The sequence below is a fragment of the Scyliorhinus torazame genome, chromosome 17 (genome assembly GCF_047496885.1).
Source record: "Scyliorhinus torazame isolate Kashiwa2021f chromosome 17, sScyTor2.1, whole genome shotgun sequence".
NCBI lineage: Eukaryota > Metazoa > Chordata > Chondrichthyes > Carcharhiniformes > Scyliorhinidae > Scyliorhinus > Scyliorhinus torazame.
The window spans coordinates 3386508-3411596 of NC_092723.1; the positions used below are offsets into that span (position 1 = coordinate 3386508).

General features: G+C 43.5%; 1 protein-coding gene across 2 annotated transcripts in view; it reads right to left on the minus strand.

Moving 5' to 3' along the window:
* Positions 1–25089, minus strand: part of LOC140393647 (ciliary microtubule-associated protein 3) — a 43296-nt gene that overhangs the window by 6983 nt on the left and 11224 nt on the right. For both annotated transcript variants that reach the window (XM_072479928.1, XM_072479927.1), the window contains exons 2-4: positions 7452–7591; positions 5966–6058; positions 4270–4406 (exon numbers count right to left, since the gene is read on the minus strand). In XM_072479928.1, coding sequence (XP_072336029.1) covers positions 4270–4406; positions 5966–6058; positions 7452–7591 — 370 coding nt within the window. The remainder of the gene's footprint in view (positions 1–4269; positions 4407–5965; positions 6059–7451; positions 7592–25089) is intronic.

Below are 25089 nucleotides of genomic sequence, written 5' to 3' on the forward strand. Positions count from 1 at the left end.
TGAGTGTGTGAGTGAGTGTGTGTCTGTGTGTGTGAGTGTGTGTGTGAGTGTGAGTGTGTGTGTCTGTGTGTGTGAGTGTGTGTGTGTGAGTGTGTGTGTGTGTGAGTGTGTGTGTCTGTGTGAGTGTGAGTGTGTGTGTGAGTGTGTGTGTGAGTGTGTGAGTGTGTCTGTGTGAGTGTGTGTGTCTGTGTGTGTGTGTGAGTGTATGTGTGAGTGTGAGTGTGTGTGTGTGTGTGTGTGTGTGTGAGTGTGAGTGTGTGTGTGTGTGAGTGTGTGTGTGTCTGTGTGTGAGTGTGTGTGTGAGTGTGTGTGTGAGTGTGAGTGTGTGTGTGTGAGTGTGTGAGTGTGTGTGTGTGTGAGTGTGAGTGTGTGTGTGAGTGTGTGTGTCTGTGTGTGAGTGTGTCTGTGTGAGTGTGTGTGTCTGTGTGTGTGTGAGTGTGTGTGTGTGTATGTGAGTGTGTGTGTGTGTGTGTGAGTGAGTGAGTGTGTGTGTGTGTGTGTGTGAGTGTGTGTGTGTCTGTGTGTGTGTCTGTGTGTGTGTCTGTGTGTGCGTGTGTGTGTGTCTGTGTGTGTGTGTGAGTGTGTGAGTGTGTGTGTGTCTGTGTGTGTGAGTGTGTGTGAGTGTGTGTGTGAGTGTGTGTGTGAGTGTGTGTGTGTCTGTGTGTTTGTCTGTGTGTGAGTGTGTGTGTGAGTGTGTGTGTGTCTGTGTGTGTGTGTGAGTGTGAGTGTGTCTGTGTGTGTGAGTGTGTGTGTGAGTGTGTGTGTGAGTGTGTGAGTGTGAGTGTGAGTGTGTGTGTGAGTGTGTGTGAGTGTGTGTGTAGCGCTGGTCAGATGCAGGTTTACCTATTTTAAATATTTTTACATTTAACTTGAGTGAGTTTTGAACTCAATAAAAATGAAACCTTTTTTGTTTTAAACTCAAGACAGACTGCCAGACTATTGTTTCAGTTAAGCACAATTGAGTAAATAGCTTCAATCTGACTAAATTCATAGAAAGACCCATCACAGTCCGACTTGGTGCGGAATCATTTTTGTCCCTCCTCATGGAGGCGTCTCAGGCATTTTGTATTAACAACATCAACATTCGGGAAATATTGATCATACAAACTGAGAGGAGCCATTTAGCAGAAACCCGACTGATATAAATCTGAGTCTGAAACTGCTGTAGCGGGCCTGCATTAAAAGAGAATTACTCTCCGAAGATAAGCGGCGGGATTCTCCGTTTCGCCGGCAGCGCACTCCTGCTCACGGATTTCCTGACAGTGTGGGGCTGCCAACACTGCGAAACCCCATTGGCCGGCTGCCAGGAAGGAGGATGCCTCTGCCGGCTGGGGGCGCGCCGTGCCAGGAAACGGGTGCGGCAGGACGGAGAATCGCACCCTCGGTTTTCAGGTAACAGAAGCCATGCTCATATGATCACTTTGTGACATCATTGCCTCATTAATACTGACTCTGAATTCCACGAAAGCTAAAATGAAATCAACTCCAAGATCCAATCGATGATTTCACACCTCACAGATGGGTAAAGATCCACAGCAAAGCTAAGCATAAAGGTTGCTCAGCAATTCAAATGAATTTTGAATGTTTTCAGTGTTAATAAAGAGCCAATTGCCCCATTAGCTCTTTCCTGACAACTGACAAGCCACAACCACACTGAATCTCTGAGCTGTGATTATGCAGAAGACAGGTGAATAACTCCCGACAGTGGGTTCTGCATCAGGTTCCTGGGCCTGAGAGCAGGGGCGGTAGTAAACCAGTCTATTACACAGGGTTACTGGATTAAGCTAGACTCTGCTAATTTTCCACTGTTGAATCATCACGTGGCCGTGAAATCTCTGTGACTGTCTTCCTTCAGAGGAAGTGGGGGGCTGGGTCTTTGAATATTTTTGAGGCAGAGATAGATAGATTCTTGGTAAACAAGGTGATGGTGGTTATTGGGGGCAAGCAGGAATCTGGAATTGAGGTTAAAGTGAGAGCAGCAAGTATATGATTGAAGAGCGGAGCAGGTTCATGGGGCTGAGGGGCTGATCCTGCTCCTAACTTGTATGTTTGTAAACGTCCATTTATTATGTCACAAACATTAATATTTAATATCACACACACACCATGGATCACATTGATCATCATTACCACTGTAACAAAGATTATCAGGGGCTGGTTTAGCACAGTGGGTTAAACAGCTGGCTTGTAAGGCAGACCAAGACAACAGCGCGGGTTCAATTCCCGGACCAGCCTCCCCGAACAGGCGCCGGAATGTGGCGACTAGGGGTTTTTCACAGTAACTTCATTGAAGCCTATTTGTGACAATAAGTGATTATTATTATTATTAGCAAACCAGCAATTCCCCAATTCCGTGAATCTATCATTATATCACAGAATTTACTTCATTGTGTTTTTTAAATTTATTTACCTGACATGAGTGTGGGATTTCTTGCCCATTCCTAGTTGCCCTTTAAAGACCTAAAGCATTTTAAGACTTCCAAGAGATATATTTTTGAGGGATCATGTGGATTTAAAGAAAAATGTAATGGGAATGGTTTATTTGTGTAATCCGATCTTGGATTGAAATCACCGTCTACATCGTTTGACCCTTGCTCTCAAGGTTCACCTCACCAACTGAACTTCACATTCTGATGATTTGTTGTGGCTCAGAATAATATTGTCCAGATCAGTCAATGGTTTTTAATTCTAAAAGCCCGTCTGGTCATAGACTGTGTGCCACTGTTGCCACATCGTTTATTTAATATTCTTATACTTGGTGTCACAATCTGAAGCATTTCAGATTAGCCATGAACAATGAATCAATTTTAAATGACAAAGTAAACCAGATACAATATAAAACTATTGATTTATTCTCAAAAGGTGATGGAAGCCATTTCACAGGTGTCTTGAATTATTGAATAACTTGGTTTTATTAATACCAAATCAAAACTCAAAAATTATCACCAATAAGTAGGCTAGGTTGCAAATAGGGAAAATTCAGCAGTGCTGATGATGTGGTTCTGGTTCATTCCGAGACACTCTCCTCTCACTGTGACTGTTAGAAATCATCGCTACTCAATGTGAACCTTAATTAATTGCTTCTTATCATTGTCCCACTCCAGGGCTTGGCATAAAAATCAAGGCTAACACTTCAGTACCACAGAGGGGGTGCAGCCCTGTCAGATGTGCCGCCTTTTGGGCGTGGCATTACACTGAGGGCCCACCTGCTCATTTGGGCGGTTGTTAAAAATCCTGGGACAAGGTGTTGTATAAGAGCAGGGGTGTTAACCCTGGTGTCCTGATCAATATTTATCCCTCAATTAACATCAAAAAGACTTTTATTTGACCATTATCACACTGTGGCACAGTGGTTGGCACTGCTACTTCACAGCTCCGGGGACACGAATGCGATTCCGGCTTTGGTCACTGTCTGTGCGGAGTCTGCACGTTCTCCCCGTGTCTGCGTGGGTTTCCTCCGGGTGCTCCAGTTTCCTCCCACAGTCCAAAGACGTGCAGGTTAGGTTAAGGAGTTATTGGGCTAGGGTGGGGTAGTGGGTTTGGGTGGAGTGTTGAAAGTGCTCTTTCAGAGGGTTGGTGCAGACTCAATGGGCCGAATGGCCTCCTTCTGCACTGTAGGGATTCCATGGGATGCTATCTGCTTCTGGATGTTTTCTGCACACAAACCTGACTGCTTGCCAATAAAGCCTCTCAAACCAGGTTCCTCTCCCTCACTTATCTTTTGGGACAGCCAGCAATGGCCATCACACAAACCTGATGCTGCTGGCATCACAGAACCGGTGACCAGGCAGATTAGCCGCCAGCTCCCGAGGACCAGACTTCCTCTCCGGTGGGAGTGGAAGCCTTATCCTGAAACAATTAAGGCTGTTCCCAGTATCAAATGGCTGTGGGGCAGCCAGATGTGGGGTGGGCTGGCTGGGGACCGAGTTTTCAGTCAGGGAACACAGCCCCTCATTAGTTCCAGCCCAGGGAGGGAAGAGGATATGGAGGGCATTTAAACTTGGGGATAAAAACTTTCTAAAGGACCAGAACCTGATGTAAGTGAGGAAGGACAGGGTTGATAGGAGAGCAGGACTTGGTGTGGTACAGAATACGGGTTGCAGAGTCTGCAATAGGCTAGGGTTTACAGAGCATAAAGAATGTGAGAGGGTGCAGGATTGCATTGAATCTGGCAGATGACAGAAGCTTTGGAAAACATTTTAAGAGTAGGAAAGCAGACGGGAAATTAAAATATTAGTTACTGGTAAGAATCATTCCACCTTTACATACCCAGGAATCACCAATTTATTCGATGGACTCCATCTACCCCTTGGAGTGGTTGAGCCAAATGGGGCACTTGACGGTTTGAAAATCTGATCTTTTCCAAATGTTCTTTGATATACTGCAGGGCCGGGCGATTCTGACAGCTGTTGAGAGCAGGTTAAAAAAAACCAGATACAGTTCACAAAATGGCAGCAAAGACAAATAAGTAGACGGGAAAGGGAAGGAGATAGGAAAGACAAGTGAAGTTAAAGAGAATGAGGCAGCCACTGAGAAGGAGAAGGAATGATGCAGAGAAAAGGATAATGTCAGTAAAACGATAGACGGATCAAAAGCAAAAATCTAGGCAGTAAATTGCGTGAGGACACTGTAGATAAAGAATGAGCGAGCATTGATAGGTAAGATACAATTAGCTGATGACATAAAGATAGGTAGTAAAGTAAATTGTGAAGAGGGCATACGGAGGCTACAAAAAGAGATAGATAGGTTAAGTGAGTGGGCAATCATCTGACAAATGGAGAGTAATGTAGGAAAATGTTAAGTTGTCCATTTTGGCAGGAAAAATAAAAGAAGGCATATTATGTAAATGGTGAGAGATTGCAGAGCACTGCGATGCAGAGGTATCTGAGTGTATGAGTGCATGAATCACAAAAGGCTGGTATACAGGTACAGCAAGTAATTGGGAAAGCTAACATAATGTCATTGTTCATTGCAAGGGGAATTGAATACACAAGTAGGGAGGTTATGCTTCAGTAAAACAGAGCATTGGTGAGACACATCTGGATTATTGTGAAGGGTACTGGTCTCCTTAATTAAGGAAGTCTTTAAATGCATTGGAAGCAGTTCAGAGAAGGTTTATTAGACTCATTTCAGGGAGGAGTGGGTTGTCTATGAGGAAGATAGAACAGGTTGGGCTTGTATCCACTGCAGTTTAGAAGAGTAAGAGGCAATTTGATTGAAACCTTTAAGATCCTGAGGGACATTGGTAGGGTGAATGTGGATAGGATGCTTCCTCTTGTGGGAGAATCTAGAACTAGGGTACACTGTTTAGAAATAAGCGATCGCCCATGGAAAACAGAGATGAGGAGGCATTTTTTTCTCTCAGAGGGTCGCGAGACTTTGGAATTCTCTTTCTCAAAAGGCAGTGGAAGCAAAATCTTTGAATATTTTTAAGGCAGTGCTCGATAAATTCTTGATAAGCAAGAGAGTGAAAGGCTATGGAGGGGTCGGCAGGAATGTGAGGTTAAGGTTATCCTGCAGTTACTGTTGAAGGTAAATCAGTCTCTAAATCCTCAAAAGAGAGGAGTTAAAATCCTCACAAGGAAAATAGAGGGCCATCAAGACTCCCGTGGTCACAGTGGGTGGGTTCCTGTCTTGGTTATGACTGCCATTTGGCATGCAGTTTATGGTTTGTGCTCAACTGCACTTTGCCTGTTAATTTGTGTTGATCTCATGCTAATTTGTGTTTGTCTTATGTTAATTCTGGATGTTAGAGTGTAAGATAGATAGTATTGACTGTTTACTTTGTTGGCTTTTGTGTAGTGAAAACTACTCTCTGTAAAACCATGGAATCCTGTGGCTGGATGTTTGTACTGAAGACCTGGGATTTAAAATGTCATCTACTTTAACAAAAAGAAAAGTTACTGGTTCCTAAACAGGTTGTATCATGTATTTGACATATTTTTACTTCTTATTCATAGCATACCTGAGGCATAAATCGAATTGCTGTCCTTGCCCCTAGCGCATATCCTATTTTACTCTCTGGTTTCTTTTCTAGGTTATCAGTCAAACTGTCTTTCTGCAAAGCAAAATGTAAATCAGGCACTAGTTGAAGTCAATACTGTAAACAGGTATGGTAGTGTAATAATGATGTTATTGGATTAATAAACCAGAATAAGGCTGGACTAACAATCTGGGGATATGAGTTTAAATCATTTCATGGAAATCTAAAGTCAATGACTTCAATAATTCTGGAATAAAAAGCAAATACCTGGTAATAGTGACCTAGTGAACTATCAGATTGTTGGAAAAAAATCAAAATGCTTCGCTAATGTCCTTTAGGGAAAGGAATCTTCTACCTTTATCTAACCTGCCCGATATGTGACTCTAGATCGACAGCAATGTACTTGGCTCTTAACTGCCTTCTGAAATTGCCTAGTAAGCCATTTAGTTGGCAGCACTAACTCTTCAAGGGTAACTCGTAATGGGCAATAGATGCTGGCTGTGCCAGCCAAGTTCACATCTGTGAATGAATAAACAAAAGAAAACAACAGGATGTGGCAATATAGAAATGACGTGGATTGCAAACTTTAAGCAAATGCGAACACTTTTAATACAATAAAATATTTTTAATAAATCCAAATTTGTTCGCGCCTTGGCAAGTAGTGAAGAGTCAGATGCCTTTGCAATAATCTTCAAAGATTTATCCACTGACTTCAAAGATCAGCATACTTTCAATATGTTGATCAGTAATTATGAAATTTGTAGATTATGGGGGCAAGACTTGCTCTGGTCACTCTGTGTCGTAATGCTGAAAATAAGTTGCAAGGATTACTTGTATTTGATATCCCCAATTAAATCCTAAACAGGTTCTAATAATGTTTTTATGTTTTTTCCAGAAAGAGCAGACAGGAGAAATATTCAAGTATTTCCAATATTTCTGCACAAAACAGCATTTGCACTCACAACTTTATTCATTTATTTTCTCAAGAGGTTTGTTTTGAAAAATGTTGCCCTTTGTCGATGCTTCCGATAGATTGCATGCAGTACTTTATAAGTACAGACTGTTTAAGAGCAGAGTTCTGAGTTTTAGGTTGGGGATTTAACCAAACATGAAAATGTCATATTACTCAGATAATCTGCTTCAAGCGTTAATCCAGTCCTCTCCAGCAAAGGTCTCCATGTAATGTGAATAGCAGCCCACTACCACCTTAAACATCAAATAAGCACTACGTTCTATTCCAGCTAAAAGCATTCCATATGACTGGCAGAAAAGAGGTGAAGCCTACTTGTGACAATAAGCTATTATTATTATTATTATTTTGACCGTCATCATTAAACCCACCCTCACTTTCTGACACTTGAGTAAAGAATACCAGCATTTAAATTTACAATAGTTTTCATAATTATGTTATTCTCTCAATGTACCATGACTGACGAAATAAAATGAATAATGGTAGCTTCATGCATACTAGATAAGTGTCATAACGGCCAGGTCCACAATTTGGTGTTCCTCTTATTGGGGGAAATTCATTTCCAAGTCTGTCTGGGGCCCAGTGAAGTGGAAACAGCTTTCGATCAGGAATATCTGTTGGTAAATTCTTCTTTTTCACTAATAAAATTCAAGAGAAAACATTTACTCTAGCGTAACAGCTCAGAAACGGCATCCATTGACTTTGTTACCATTTCACATCAATTAAATGAAAGTTCTGGAATATCTTGGTGCCTTTTCCTCATTTAACATGGAGCTACTAGCTTGTATATAGCATTTATATGCCACCTTCACAACCTCAGAATATCCCAAAGCATTTAGCAGCCAACAAGGTACTTCTGAAGTATAGGCACTGTTGCAATGTAGCAAACATGGCAGCCATTTGTGCAGAAAGAACTCCCACAAACATTAATGTAATGCTGGGCATATAATTATTTCTTAGTGATGTTAACTGAGGGAAAAATGTGGCCAGGACATTAATGATAACTTCTCTGCTCCTCTCTGAAATAGTCTCATGGGATATTTGACTTCCAATTGGGAGAAGACTTTCACATTTTATGCCTCACGTTCTCTCTCATTACAACCTGGAGTGTCAGCCTGGACTTTTACGCTCAAGTCTCTGCATCTTGAATCCACAGACCCCTGACTCAGATGTGACAGTGCTACCAAATGAGTCAAAACTAACATAATATTGTAAATTTACCATCAATGTTTCCCACATTTATTGATGAACTAGTCCCTTGACTGAACTGCAGAGTGCTTTTTCGCTGAGTGCACAGGGGCGTACAGCACAAAAACAAACCTTTAATTTGGAACTAATTTTGCAACCAGAAACCGAGGGACCACAGAACGGCGTGCTGATGTTAGACTGATGTTATAGTGGTGTGCTTCTGAGGTTTAAACTGAGGCACGCTGGCACAGTGGTTTGCACTGCTGCCTCACCGATAGGGCGAGGGAATGGGCCGAGGTAGAGTGCTCTTTTGGAAGGTCAGTACTGAATCGATGGACCGATTGGCCTCCTTCTGCACTATAGGGATTCTATGGAACTGATTGGAGCAGAGTGTAGGAAACACTTCACTATTTTACCCTTCCAGGTGTTTGATGTCATTACTGGATGCTTAAACGGATACAGGTTTTTTGCCCTAAACTAGCACTGAGCTTGAGCATTATAAAATACATGAAAATGTTCTTTTTAATAACCATGGCAAAATTAACCAATATAGTCTGTATCCTATCCCACAAAAACTCTACTCCCTCATTGGCCTGTTCCCACTAACCTACAGTAGCTACTGGACCCCTAGGCATTAAACTGAAAATCTTCATCTTTGCAGGAATTGAAGAAGATCATTGAGCCCCTCGAGCCTGTTCTGCAATTCATTTAGAAAACAGTTGTTCTGTATGCTGCAGAAGAGTAACGCTGAGGTGAAGGGGAATAACTGCCAGGCCGAAGACTGAATGGGGACAGCTTTGGCTCAGAAGGAAAGGGAAAACATTTATTTGCTCTCATGTCCATCCTTGGCCTGCTGCACTGTTCCAGTGAAGCTCAACGCAAACTGGAGGAACGACATCTCATCTTCCAGTTAGGCACGCTACAGCCTTCCGGTCTCAACATCGAATTCATCAACTTTGATGATTAGCTCTACCCCACCTCGACCCCCTTGTTTTCATCGCATTTCATTTTAACTGTCTTTTACTATTTCTTTCTTTCTTGTCTTCCTTTATATATATTTACCCCCTATCTTATCCAGCTTTCGTTACCCTTTCTCCCCATTGCTTCCCCCTTCCCCTCCCCCACATCTACATCTCTCACAGTTTACCCTCTGATGTTAGTTTCTCTGCTGTTTGGCCTTTCACACCTTCTGTTCTCGCTGGGGACTGCCATTAGCACTCTTTCCCTGGGTTTCTGTGGCTATGACTCTTCTTTCATTCTCACTCCACAGTATAAAAATCTCCCATTTTCTAAGGTTTTCTCAGGGTCCCAGGTTCGATTCCGGCTTGGGTCACTGACTGTGCGGAGTCTGCACGTTCTCCCCGTGTCTGCGTGGGTTTCCTCCGGGTGCTCCGGTTTCCTCCCAAAAGTCCCGAAAGACGTGCTTGTTGGGTGAATTGGACATTCTGAATTCTCCCTCTGTGTTCCCAAACAGATGCCGGAATGTGGCGACGAGGGGATTTTCACAGTAAATTCATTGCAGTGTTAATGTAAGCCTACCTGTGACAATTAAGATTATTATTCAATGGCAGGCATCTGTGTTCAGAAGTTTCTATCAATTATATTTCTTATCAAACCTCACCAGGCTAAATCTAGTACACTCAACATTATAAATAAGGAATCTTTTCATTTGAATCCACCCTGGATAATCTTACCTGCAGCCAGTAACAACCAACTAAGAAATGGTTTGCTTCCCTGCTCCGGGAGCTGGAAGCATTTCATCAGAATTAAACATGACAGGCATCTCTGCAGCGGACAGTCAGGGAGCAAGGCTGCTCATGTTTTCCCTGTATTCCTCCCGCTGCACACTGACGGCACTCAGTATAAACACACTGACTGTGTTCAGTATAAACACACTGACTGTGCTCAGTGTGAACACACTGAGTGTGCTCAGTATAAACACACTGACTGTGCTCAGTGTTAACACACTGACTGTGCTCAGTATAAACACACTGACTGTGCTCAGTATAAACACACTGACTGTGCTCAGTATAAACACACTGACTGTGCTCAGTGTGAACACACTGACCGTGCTGAGTGTGAACACACTGAGTGTGCTCAGTATAAATACACTGACTGTGCTCAGTATAAACACACTGACTGTGCTCAGCATAAACACACTGACTGTGCTCAGCATAAACACACTGACTGTGCTCAGTATAAACACACTGACTGTGCTCAGTATAAACACACTGACTGTGCTCAGTATCAACACACTGACTGTGCTCAGTATAAACACACTGACTGTGCTCAGTCTAAACACACTGACTGTGCTCAGTATAAACTCACTGACTGTGCTCAGTGTGAACACACTGACTGTGCTCAGTATCAACACACTGACTGTGCTCAGTATAAACACACTGACTGTGCTCAGTATAAACACACTGACTGTGCTCAGTATCAACACACTGACTGTGCTCAGTATAAACACACTGACTGTGCTCAGTCTAAACACACTGACTGTGCTCAGTATAAACTCACTGACTGTGCTCAGTGTGAACACACTGACTGTGCTCAGTATAAACACACTGGCTGTGCTCAGTGTGAACACACTGACTGTGCTCACTATAAACACACTGACTGTGCTCAGTATAAACACACTGACTGTGCTCAGTATAAACACACTGACTGTGCTCAGTATAAACACACTGACTGTGCTCAGTGTGAACACACTGACTGTGCTCAGTGTGAACACACTGACTGTGCTCAGTATAAATACACTGACTGTGCTCAGTATAAACACACTGAATGTGCTCAGTATAAACACACTGACTGTGCTCAGTATAAACACACTGACTGTGCTCAGTGTGAACACACTGACTGTGCTCAGTGTGAACACACTGACTGTGCTCAGTGTGAACACACTGACTGTGCTCAGTGTGAACACACTGACTGTGCTCAGTGTGAACACACTGACTGTGCTCAGTATAAATACACTGACTGTGCTCAGTATAAACACACTGAGTGTGCTCGGTATAAACACACTGAGTGTGCTCAGTATAAACACACTGACTGTGCTCAGTATAAACACACTGACTGTGCTCAGTATAAACACACTGACTGTGCTCAGTGTGAACACACTGACTGTGCTCAGTGTGAACACACTGACTGTGCTCAGTATAAATACACTGACTGTGCTCAGTATAAACACACTGAGTGTGCTCGGTATAAACACACTGACTGTGCTCAGTATAAACACACTGACTGTGCTCAGTATAAACACACTGACTGTGCTCAGTATAAACACACTGACCGTGCTCAGTATAAACACACTGACTGTGCTCAGTATAAACACACTGACTGTGCTCAGTGTGAACACACTGACTGTGCTCAGTATAAACACACTGACTGTGCTCAGTGTGAACACACTGACTGTGGTCAGTATAAACACACTGACTGTGCTCAGTATAAACACACTGACTGTGCTCAGTATAAACACACTGACTGTGCTCAGTGTGAACACACTGACTGTGCTCAGTATAAACACACTGACTGTGCTCAGTATCAACACACTGACCGTGCTCAGTGTGAACACACTGACTGTGCTCAGTATAAACACACTGACTGTGCTCAGTATAAACACACTGACTGTGCTCAGTATAAACACACTGACTGTGCTCAGTATAAACACACTGACTGTGCTCCGTGTAAACACACTGACTGTGCTCAGTGTGAACACACTGACTGTGCTCAGTGTGAACACACTGACTGTGCTCAGTGTGAACACACTGACTGTGCTCAGTATAAACACACTGACTGTGCTCAGTGTGAACACACTGACTGTGCTCAGTATAAACACACTGACTGTGCTCAGTATAAACACACTGACTGTGCTCAGTATAAACACACTGACTGTGCTCAGTGTGAACACACTGACTGTGCTCAGTATAAACACACTGACTGTGCTCAGTATAAACACACTGACTGTGCTCAGTATCAACACACTGACTGTGCTCAGTATAAACACACTGACTGTGCTCAGTATAAACACACTGACTGTGCTCAGTATAAACACACTGACTGTGCTCAGTATAAACACACTGACTGTGCTCAGTATAAACACACTGACTGTGCTCAGTATAAACACACTGACTGTGCTCAGTATAAAGACACTGACTGTGCTCAGTGTGAACACACTGACTGTGCTCAGTATAAACACACTGACTGTGCTCAGTATAAACACACTGACTGTGCTCAGTATAAACACACTGACTGTGCTCAGTATAAACACACTGACTGTGCTCAGTGTGAACACACTGACTGTGTTCAGTATAAACACACTGACTGTGCTCAGTGTGAACACACTGACTGTGCTCAGTATAAACACACTGACTGTGCTCAGTATAAACACACTGACTGTGCTCAGTATAAACACACTGACTGTGCTCAGTATAAACAGACTGACCGTGTTCAGTGTGAACACACTGACCGTGCTCAGTGTGAACACACTGACTGTGCTCAGTGTGAACACACTGACTGTGCTCAGTATAAACACACTGACTGTGCTCAGTATCAACACACTGACTGTGCTCAGTATAAACACACTGACTGTGCTCAGTCTAAACACACTGACTGTGCTCAGTATAAACTCACTGACTGTGCTCAGTGTGAACACACTGACTGTGCTCAGTATAAACACACTGGCTGTGCTCAGTGTGAACACACTGACTGTGCTCACTATAAACACACTGACTGTGCTCAGTATAAACACACTGACTGTGCTCAGTATAAACACACTGACTGTGCTCAGTATAAACACACTGACTGTGCTCAGTGTGAACACACTGACTGTGCTCAGTGTGAACACACTGACTGTGCTCAGTATAAATACACTGACTGTGCTCAGTATAAACACACTGAATGTGCTCAGTATAAACACACTGACTGTGCTCAGTATAAACACACTGACTGTGCTCAGTGTGAACACACTGACTGTGCTCAGTGTGAACACACTGACTGTGCTCAGTGTGAACACACTGACTGTGCTCAGTGTGAACACACTGACTGTGCTCAGTGTGAACACACTGACTGTGCTCAGTATAAATACACTGACTGTGCTCAGTATAAACACACTGAGTGTGCTCGGTATAAACACACTGAGTGTGCTCAGTATAAACACACTGACTGTGCTCAGTATAAACACACTGACTGTGCTCAGTATAAACACACTGACTGTGCTCAGTGTGAACACACTGACTGTGCTCAGTGTGAACACACTGACTGTGCTCAGTATAAATACACTGACTGTGCTCAGTATAAACACACTGAGTGTGCTCGGTATAAACACACTGACTGTGCTCAGTATAAACACACTGACTGTGCTCAGTATAAACACACTGACTGTGCTCAGTATAAACACACTGACCGTGCTCAGTATAAACACACTGACTGTGCTCAGTATAAACACACTGACTGTGCTCAGTGTGAACACACTGACTGTGCTCAGTATAAACACACTGACTGTGCTCAGTGTGAACACACTGACTGTGGTCAGTATAAACACACTGACTGTGCTCAGTATAAACACACTGACTGTGCTCAGTATAAACACACTGACTGTGCTCAGTGTGAACACACTGACTGTGCTCAGTATAAACACACTGACTGTGCTCAGTATCAACACACTGACCGTGCTCAGTGTGAACACACTGACTGTGCTCAGTATAAACACACTGACTGTGCTCAGTATAAACACACTGACTGTGCTCAGTATAAACACACTGACTGTGCTCAGTATAAACACACTGACTGTGCTCCGTGTAAACACACTGACTGTGCTCAGTGTGAACACACTGACTGTGCTCAGTGTGAACACACTGACTGTGCTCAGTGTGAACACACTGACTGTGCTCAGTATAAACACACTGACTGTGCTCAGTGTGAACACACTGACTGTGCTCAGTATAAACACACTGACTGTGCTCAGTATAAACACACTGACTGTGCTCAGTATAAACACACTGACTGTGCTCAGTGTGAACACACTGACTGTGCTCAGTATAAACACACTGACTGTGCTCAGTATAAACACACTGACTGTGCTCAGTATCAACACACTGACTGTGCTCAGTATAAACACACTGACTGTGCTCAGTATAAACACACTGACTGTGCTCAGTATAAACACACTGACTGTGCTCAGTATAAACACACTGACTGTGCTCAGTATAAACACACTGACTGTGCTCAGTATAAACACACTGACTGTGCTCAGTATAAAGACACTGACTGTGCTCAGTGTGAACACACTGACTGTGCTCAGTATAAACACACTGACTGTGCTCAGTATAAACACACTGACTGTGCTCAGTATAAACACACTGACTGTGCTCAGTATAAACACACTGACTGTGCTCAGTGTGAACACACTGACTGTGTTCAGTATAAACACACTGACTGTGCTCAGTGTGAACACACTGACTGTGCTCAGTATAAACACACTGACTGTGCTCAGTATAAACACACTGACTGTGCTCAGTATAAACACACTGACTGTGCTCAGTATAAACAGACTGACCGTGTTCAGTGTGAACACACTGACCGTGCTCAGTGTGAACACACTGACTGTGCTCAGTGTGAACACACTGACTGTGCTCAGTATAAACACACTGACTGTGCTCAGTATAAACACACTGACTGTGCTCAGTGTGAACACACTGACTGTGCTCAGTATAAACACACTGACTGTGCTCAGTATAAACACACTGACTGTGCTCAGTATAAACACACTGACTGTGCTCAGTGTAAACACACTGACTGTGCTCAGTATAAACACACTGACTGTGCTCAGTATAAACACACTGACTGTGCTCAGTATAAGCACACTGACTGTGCTCAGTATAAACACACTGACTGTGCTCAGTGTGAACACACTGACTGTGCTCAGTATAAACACACTGACTGTGCTCAGTATAAACACACTGACTGTGCTCAGTGTGAACACACTGACTGTGCTCAGTATAAACACACTGACTGTGCTCAGTATCAACACACTGACTGTGCTCAGTATAAACACACTGACTGTGCTCAGTATAAACACACTGACTGTGCTCAGTATAAACACACTGACTGTGCTCAGTATCAACACACTGACTGTGCTCAGTATAAACACACTGACTGTGCTCAGTATAAACACACTGACTGTGCTCAGTATAAACTCACTGACTGTGCTCAGTGTGAACACACTGACTGTGCTCAGTATAAACACACTGACTGTGCTCAGTATAAACACACTGGCTGTGCTCAGTGTGAACACACTGACTGTGCTCAGTGTGAACACACTGACTGTGCTCAGTATAAACACACTGACTGTGCTCAGTATAAACACACTGACTGTGCTCAGTATAAACACACTGACTGTGCTCAGTGTGAACACACTGACTGTGCTCAGTGTGAACACACTGACTGTGCTCAGTATAAATACACTGACTGTGCTCAGTATAAACACACTGAGTGTGCTCAGTATAAACACACTGACTGTGCTCAGTATAAACACACTGACTGTGCTCAGTATAAACACACTGACTGTGCTCAGTGTGAACACACTGACTGTGCTCAGTGTGAACACACTGACTGTGCTCAGTATAAATACACTGACTGTGCTCAGTATAAACACACTGAGTGTGCTCGGTATAAACACACTGACTGTGCTCAGTATAAACACACTGACTGTGCTCAGTATAAACACACTGACTGTGCTCAGTATAAACACACTGACCGTGCTCAGTATAAACACACTGACTGTGCTCAGTATAAACACACTGACTGTGCTCAGTGTGAACACACTGACTGTGCTCAGTGTGAACACACTGACTGTGCTCAGTATAAACACACTGACTGTGCTCAGTGTGAACACACTGACTGTGGTCAGTATAAACACACTGACTGTGCTCAGTGTGAACACACTGACTGTGCTCAGTATAAACACACTGACTGTGCTCAGTGTGAACACACTGACTGTGCTCAGTATAAACACACTGACTGTGCTCAGTGTGAACTCACTGACTGTGCTCAGTATAAACACACTGACTGTGCTCAGTATAAACACACTGACTGTGCTCAGTGTGAACACACTGACTCTGCTCAGTGTGAACACACTGACTCTGCTCAGTGTGAACACACTGACTCTGCTCAGTGTGAACACACTGACTGTGCTCAGTATAAACACACTGACTGTGCTCAGTATAAACACACTGACTGTGCTCAGTATAAACACAATGACTGTGCTCTGTATAAACACACTGACTGTGCTCAGTATAAACACACTGACTGTGCTCAGTATAAACACACTGACTGTGCTCAGTGTGAACACACTGACTCTGCTCAGTGTGAACACACTGACTGTGCTCAGTATAAACACACTGACTGTGCTCAGTATAAACACACTGACTGTGCTCAGTATAAACACACTGACTGTGCTCAGTATTAACACACTGACTGTGCTCAGTATAAACACACTGACTGTGCTCAGTATCAACACACTGACTGTGCTCAGTATAAACACACTGACTGTGCTCAGTATAAACACACTGACTGTGCTCAGTGTGAACACACTGACTGTGCTCAGTATAAACACACTGACTGTGCTCAGTATAAACACACTGACTGTGCTCAGTATAAACACACTGACTGTGCGCAGTATAAACACACTGACTGTGCTCAGTATAAACACACTGACTGTGCTCAGTATAAACACACTGACTGTGCTCAGTATCAACACACTGACCGTGCTCAGTGTGAACACACTGACTGTGCTCAGTATAAACACACTGACTGTGCTCAGTATAAACACACTGACTGTGCTCAGTGTGAACACACTGACTGTGCTCAGTATAAACACACTGACTGTGCTCAGTATAAACACACTGACTGTGCTCAGTATCAACACACTGACTGTGCTCAGTATAAACACACTGACTGTGCTCAGTATAAACACACTGACTGTGCTCAGTATAAACACACTGACTGTGCTCAGTATAAACACACTGACTGTGCTCAGTATAAACACACTGACTGTGCTCAGTATCAACACACTGACCGTGCTCAGTGTAAACACACTGACTGTGCTCAGTATAAACACACTGACTGTGCTCAGTATAAACACACTGACTGTGCTCAGTATAAACACACTGACTGTGCTCAGTATAAACACACTGACTGTGCTCAGTATCAACACACTGACTGTGCTCAGTATAAACACACTGACTGTGCTCAGTATAAACACACTGACTGTGCTCAGTATAAACACACTGACTGTGCTCAGTATAAACACACTGACTGTGCTCAGTATAAACACACTGACTGTGCTCAGTATAAACACACTGACTGTGCTCAGTGTGAACACACTGACTGTGCTCAGTATAAACACACTGACTGTGCTCAGTATAAACACACTGACTGTGCTCAGTGTGAACACACTGAGTGTGCTCAGTATAAATACACTGACTGTGCTCAGTATAAACACACTGAGTGTGCTCGGTATAAACACACTGACTGTGCTCAGTATCAACACACTGACTGTGCTCAGTATAAACACACTGACTGTGCTCAGTATAAACACACTGACTGTGCTCAGTATAAACACACTGACTGTGCTCAGTATAAACACACTGACCGTGCTCAGTATAAACACACTGACTGTGCTCAGTATAAACACACTGACTGTGCTCAGTGTGAACACACTGACTGTGCTCAGTATAAACACACTGACCGTGCTCAGTGTGAACACACTGACTGTGCTCAGTATAAACACACTGACTGTGCTCAGTATAAACACACTGACTGTGCTCAGTGTGAACACATTGACTGTGCTCAGTATAAACACACTGACTGTGCTCAGTGTGAACACACTGACTGTGCTCAGTATAAACACAATGACTGTGCTCTGTATAAACACACTGACTGTGCACAGTATAAACACACTGACTGTGCTCAGTATAAGCACACTGACTGTGCTCAGTATAAACACACTGACTGTGCTCAGTATAAACACACTGACTGTGCTCAGTATAAACAGACTGACCGTGTTCAGTGTGAACACACTGACTGTGCTCAGTATAAACACACTGACTGTGCTCAGTATAAACACACTGACTGTGCTCAGTATAAACACACTGACTGTGCTCAGTATAAACACACTGACTGTGCTCAGTGTGAACTCACTGACAGTGATCAGTATAAACACACTGACTGTGCTCAGTATAAACACACTGACTGTGCTCAGTATAAACACACTGACTGTGCTCAGTATAAACACACTGACTGTGCTCAGTGTGAACACACTGACTGTGCTCAGTACAAACACACTGACTGTGCTCAGTATAAACACACTGACTGTGCTCAGTATAAACACACTGACTGTGCTCAGTATAAACACACTGGCTGTGCTCAGTGTGAACACACTGACTGTGCTCAGTGTGAACACACTGACTGTGCTCAGTATAAACACACTGACTGTGCTCAGTATAAACACACTGACTGTGCTCAGTATAAACACACTGACTGTGCTCGGTGTGAACACACTGACTGTGCTCAGTGTGAACACACTGACTGTGCTCAGTATAAATACACTGACTGTGCTCAGTATAAACACACTGAGTGTGCTCAGTATAAACACACTGACTGTGCTCAGTATAAACACACTGACTGTGCTCAGTATAAACACACTGACTGTGCTCAGTGTGAACACACTGACTGTGCTCAGTGTGAACACACTGACTGTGCTCAGTGTGAACACACTGACTGTGCTCAGTATAAATACACTGACTGTGCTCAGTATAAACACACTGAGTGTGCTCGGTATAAACACACTGACTGTGCTCAGTATAAACACACTGACTGTGCTCAGTATAAACACACTGACTGTGCTCAGTATAAACACACTGACCGTGCTCAGTATAAACACACTGACCGTGCTCAGTATAAACACACTGACTGTGCTCAGTGTGAACACACTGACTGTGCTCAGTATAAACACACTGACTGTGCTCAGTGTGAACACACTGACTGTGCTCAGTATAAACACACTGACTGTGCTCAGTGTGAACACACTGACTGTGCTCAGTATAAACACACTGACTGTGCTCAGTGTGAACACACTGACTGTGCTCAGTATAAACACACTGACTGTGCTCAGTGTGAACTCACTGACTGTGCTCAGTATAAACACACTGACTGTGCTCAGTATAAACACACTGACTGTGCTCAGTGTGAACCAACTGACTCTGCTCAGTGTGAACACACTGACTCTGCTCAGTGTGAACACACTGACTCTGCTCAGTGTGAACACACTGACTCTGCTCAGTGTGAACACACTGACTCTGCTCAGTGTGAACACACTGACTCTGCTCAGTGTGAACACACTGACTGTGCTCAGTATAAACACACTGACTGTGCTCAGTATAAACACACTGACTGTGCTCAGTATAAACACACTGACTGTGCTCAGTATAAACACACTGACTGTGCTCAGTGTGAACACACTGACTCTGCTCAGTGTGAACACACTGACTGTGCTCAGTATAAACACACTGACTGTGCTCAGTATAAACACACTGACTGTGCTCAGTATAAACACACTGACTGTGCTCAGTATTAACACACTGACTGTGCTCAGTATAAACACACTGACTGTGCTCAGTATCAACACACTGACTGTGCTCAGTATAAACACACTGACTGTGCTCAGTATAAACACACTGACTGTGCTCAGTGTGAACACACTGACTGTGCTCATATAAACACACTAACTGTGCTCAATATAAACACACTGACTGTGCTCAGTATAAACACACTGACTGTGCTCAGTATAAACACACTGACTGTGCTCAGTATAAACACACTGACTGTGCTCAGTATCAACACACTGACCGTGCTCAGTGTGAACACACTGACTGTGCTCAGTATAAACACACTGACTGTGCTCAGTATAAACACACTGACTGTGCTCAGTGTGAACACACTGACTGTGCTCAGTATAAACACACTGACTGTGCTCAGTATAAACACACTGACTGTGCTCAGTATCAACACACTGACTGTGCTCAGTATAAACACACTGACTATGCTCAGTATAAACACACTGACTGTGCTCAGTATAAACACACTGACTGTGCTCAGTATAAACACACTGACTGTGCTCAGTATAAACACACTGACTGTGCTCAGTATAAACACACTGACTGTGCTCAGTGTGAACACACTGACTGTGCTCAGTATAAACACACTGACTGTGCTCAGTATAAACACACTGACTGTGCTCAGTGTGAACACACTGAGTGTGCTCAGTATAAATACACTGACTGTGCTCAGTATAAACACACTGAGTGTGCTCGGTATAAACACACTGACTGTGCTCTGTATAAACACACTGACTGTGCTCTGTATAAACACACTGACCGTGCTCAGTATAAACACACTGACTGTGCTCAGTATAAACACACTGACTGTGCTCAGTATAAACACTCTGACTGTGCTCAGTATAAACACACTGACCGTGCTCAGTATAAACACACTGACTGTGCTCAGTATAAACACACTGACTGTGCTCAGTATAAACACACTGACTGTGCTCAGTATAAACACACTGACTGTGCTCAGTATAAACACACTGACTGTGCTCAGTGTGAACACATTGACTGTGCTCAGTATAAACACACTGACTGTGCTCAGTGTGAACACACTGACTGTGCTCAGTATAAACACAATGACTGTGCTCTGTATAAACACACTGACTGTGCACAGTATAAACACACTGACTGTGCTCAGTATAAACACACTGACTGTGCTCAGTATAAACACACTGACTGTGCTCAGTATAAACACACTGACTGTGCTCAGTATAAACAGACTGACCGTGTTCAGTGTGAACACACTGACTGTGCTCAGTATAAACACACTGACTGTGCTCAGTATAAACACACTGACTGTGCTCAGTATAAACACACTGACTGTGCTCAGTATAAACACACTGACTGTGCTCAGTATAAACACACTGACTGTGCTCAGTGTGAACTCACTGACTGTGCTCAGTATAAACACACTGACTGTGCTCAGTATAAACACACTGACTGTGCTCAGTATAAACACACTGACTGTGCTCAGTGTGAACACACTGACTGTGCTCAGTACAAACACACTGACTGTGCTCAGTATAAACACACTGACTGTGCTCAGTATAAACACACTGACTGTGCACAGTATAAACACACTGACTGTGCTCAGTATAAACACACTGACTGTGCACAGTATAAACACACTGACTGTGCTCAGTGTGAACACACTGACTGTGCTCAGTATAAACACACTGACTGTGCTCAGTATAAACACACTGACTGTGCTCAGTATGAACACACTGACTGTGCTCAGTGTGAACTCACTGACTGTGCTCAGTATAAACACACTGACTGTGCTCAGTATAAACACACTGACTGTGCTCAGTATAAACACACTGACTGTGCTCAGTGTGAACACACTGACTGTGCTCAGTATAAACACACTGACTGTGCTCAGTATAAATACAGTGACTGTGCTCAGTATAAACACACTGACTGTGCACAGTATAAACACGCTGACTGTGCTCAGTATAAACACACTGACTGTGCACAGTATAAACACACTGACTGTGCTCAGTGTGAACACACTGACTGTGCTCAGTATAAACACACTGACTGTGCTCAGTATAAACACACTGACTGTGCTCAGTATAAACACACTGACTGTGCTCAGTATAAACACACTGACTGTGCTCAGTATGAACACACTGGCTGTGCTCAGTATAAACACACTGACTGTGCTCAGTATAAACACACTGACCGTGCTCAGTGTGAACACACTGACTGTGCTCAGTATAAACACACTGACTGTGCTCAGTATAAACACACTGACTGTGCTCAGTGTGAACACACTAACTGTGCTCAGTATGAACACACTGACTGTGCTCAGTATAAACACACTGACTGTGCTCAGTATAAACACACTGACTGTGCTCAGTATAAACACACTGACTGTGCTCAGTCTCAACACACTGACTGTGCTCTGTGTGAACACACTGACTGTGCTCAGTATAAACACACTGACTGTGCTCAGTATAAACACACTGACTGTGCTCAGTATAAACACACTGACTGTGCTCAGTGTGAACTCACTGACTGTGCTCAGTATAAACACACTGACTGTGCTCAGTATAAACACACTGACTGTGCTCAGTATAAACACACTGACTGTGCACAGTATAAACACACTGACTGTGCTCAGTGTGAACACACTGACTGTGCTCAGTATAAACACACTGACTGTGCTCAGTATAAACACAATGACTGTGCTCAGTATAAACACACTGACTGTGCTCAGTATAAACACACTGACTGTGCTCAGTATGAACACACTGGCTGTGCTCAGTATAAACACACTGACTGTGCTCAGTATAAACACACTGACCGTGCTCAGTGTGAACACACTGACTGTGCTCAGTATAAACACACTGACTGTGCTCAGTATAAACACACTGACTGTGCTCAGTGTGAACACACTGACTGTGCTCAGTATGAACACACTGACTGTGCTCAGTATAAACACACTGACTGTGCTCAGTATAAACACACTGACTGTGCTCAGTATAAACACACTGACTGTGCTCAGTATAAACACACTGACTGTGCTCAGTCTCAACACACTGACTGTGCTCTGTGTGAACACACTGACTGTGCTCAGTATAAACACACTGACTGTACTCAGTATAAACACACTGACTGTGCTCAGTGTGAACACGCTGACCATGCTCAGTATAAACGCACTGACTGTGCTCAGTATAAACACACTGACTGTGCTCAGTATAAACACACTGACTGTGCTCAGTATAAACACACTGACTGTGCTCAGTGTGAACACGCTGACCATGCTCAGTATAAACGCACTGACTGTGCTCAGTGTGAACACACTGACTGTGCTCAGTATAAACACACTGACTGTGCTCAGTGTGAACACACTGACTGTGCTCAGTATAAACACACTGACTGTGCTCAGTGTGAACACACTGACTGTGCTCAGTATAAACACACTGACCGTGCTCAGTATAAACACACTGACTGTGCTCAGTATAAACACACTGACTGTGCTCAGTATAAACACACTGACTGTGCTCAGTATAAACACACTGACTGTGCTCAGTATGAACACACTGACTGTGCTCAGTATAAACACACTGACTGTGCTCAGTATAAACACACTGACCGTGCTCAGTGTGAACACACTGACTGTGCTCAGTGTGAACACACTGACTGTGCTCAGTATAAACACACTGACTGTGCTCAGTATAAACACACTGACTGTGCTCAGTATAAACACACTGACTGTGCTCAGTATAAACACACTGACTGTGCTCAGTATAAACACACTGACTGTGCTCAGTATAAACACACTGACTGTGCTCAGTGTGAACACACTGACTGTGCTCAGTATAAACACACTGACCGTGCTCAGTATAAACACACTGACTGTGCTCAGTATAAACACACTGACTGTGCTCAGTATTAACACACTGACTGTGCTCAGTATAAACACACTGACTGTGCTCAGTATCAACACACTGACTGTGCTCAGTATAAACACACTGACTGTGCTCAGTATAAACACACTGACTGTGCTCAGTGTGAACACACTGACTGTGCTCAGTATAAACACACTGACTGTGCTCAGTATAAACACACTGACTGTGCTCAGTATAAACACACTGACTGTGCTCAGTATCAACACACTGACCGTGCTCAGTGTGAACACACTGACTGTGCTCAGTATAAACACACTGACTGTGCTCAGTATAAACACACTGACTGTGCTCAGTGTGAACACACTGACTGTGCTCAGTATATACACACTGACTGTGCTCAGTATAAACACACTGACTGTGCTCAGTATCAACACACTGACTGTGCTCAGTATAAACACACTGACTGTGCTCTGTGTGAACACACTGACTGTGCTCAGTATAAACACACTGACTGTGCTCAGTATAAACACACTGACTGTGCTCAGTGTGAAGACACTGACTGTGCTCAGTATAAACACACTGACTGTGCTCAGTGTGAAGACACTGACTGTGCTCAGTATAAACACACTGACTGTGCTCAGTGTAAACACACTGGCTGTGCTCAGTGTAAACACACTGACTGTGCTCAGTATAAACACACTGACTGTGCTCAGTATAAACACACTGACTGTGCACAGTATAAACACACTGACTGTGCTCAGTATAAACACACTGACTGTGCACAGTATTAACACACTGACTGTGCTCAGTGTGAACACACTGATTGTGCTCAGTATGAACACACTGACTGTGCTCAGTATAAACACACTGACTGTGCTCAGTATAAACACACAGACTGTGCTCAGTATAAACACACTGACTGTGCTCAGTATAAACACACTGACTGTGCTCAGTATAAACACACTGACTGTGCTCAGTATAAACACAGTGACTGTGCTCAGTATAAACACACTGACTGTGCTCAGTGTGAACACACTGACTGTGCTCAGTATAAACACACTGACTGTGTTCAGTATAAACACACTGACTGTGCTCAGTATAAACACACTGACTGTGCTCAGTATAAACACACTGACTGTGCTCAGTATAAACACACTGACTGTGCTCAGTATAAACACACTGACTGTGCTCAGTATGAACACACTGACTGTGCTCAGTATAAACACACTGACTGTGCTCAGTATAAACACACTGACTGTGCTCAGTATAAACACACTGACTGTGCTCAGTATAAACACACTGGCTGTGCTCAGTATAAACACACTGACTGTGCTCAGTATGAACACACTGACTGTGCTCAGTATAAACACACTGACTGTGCTCAGTATAAACGCACTGACTGTGCTCAGTATAAACCCACTGACT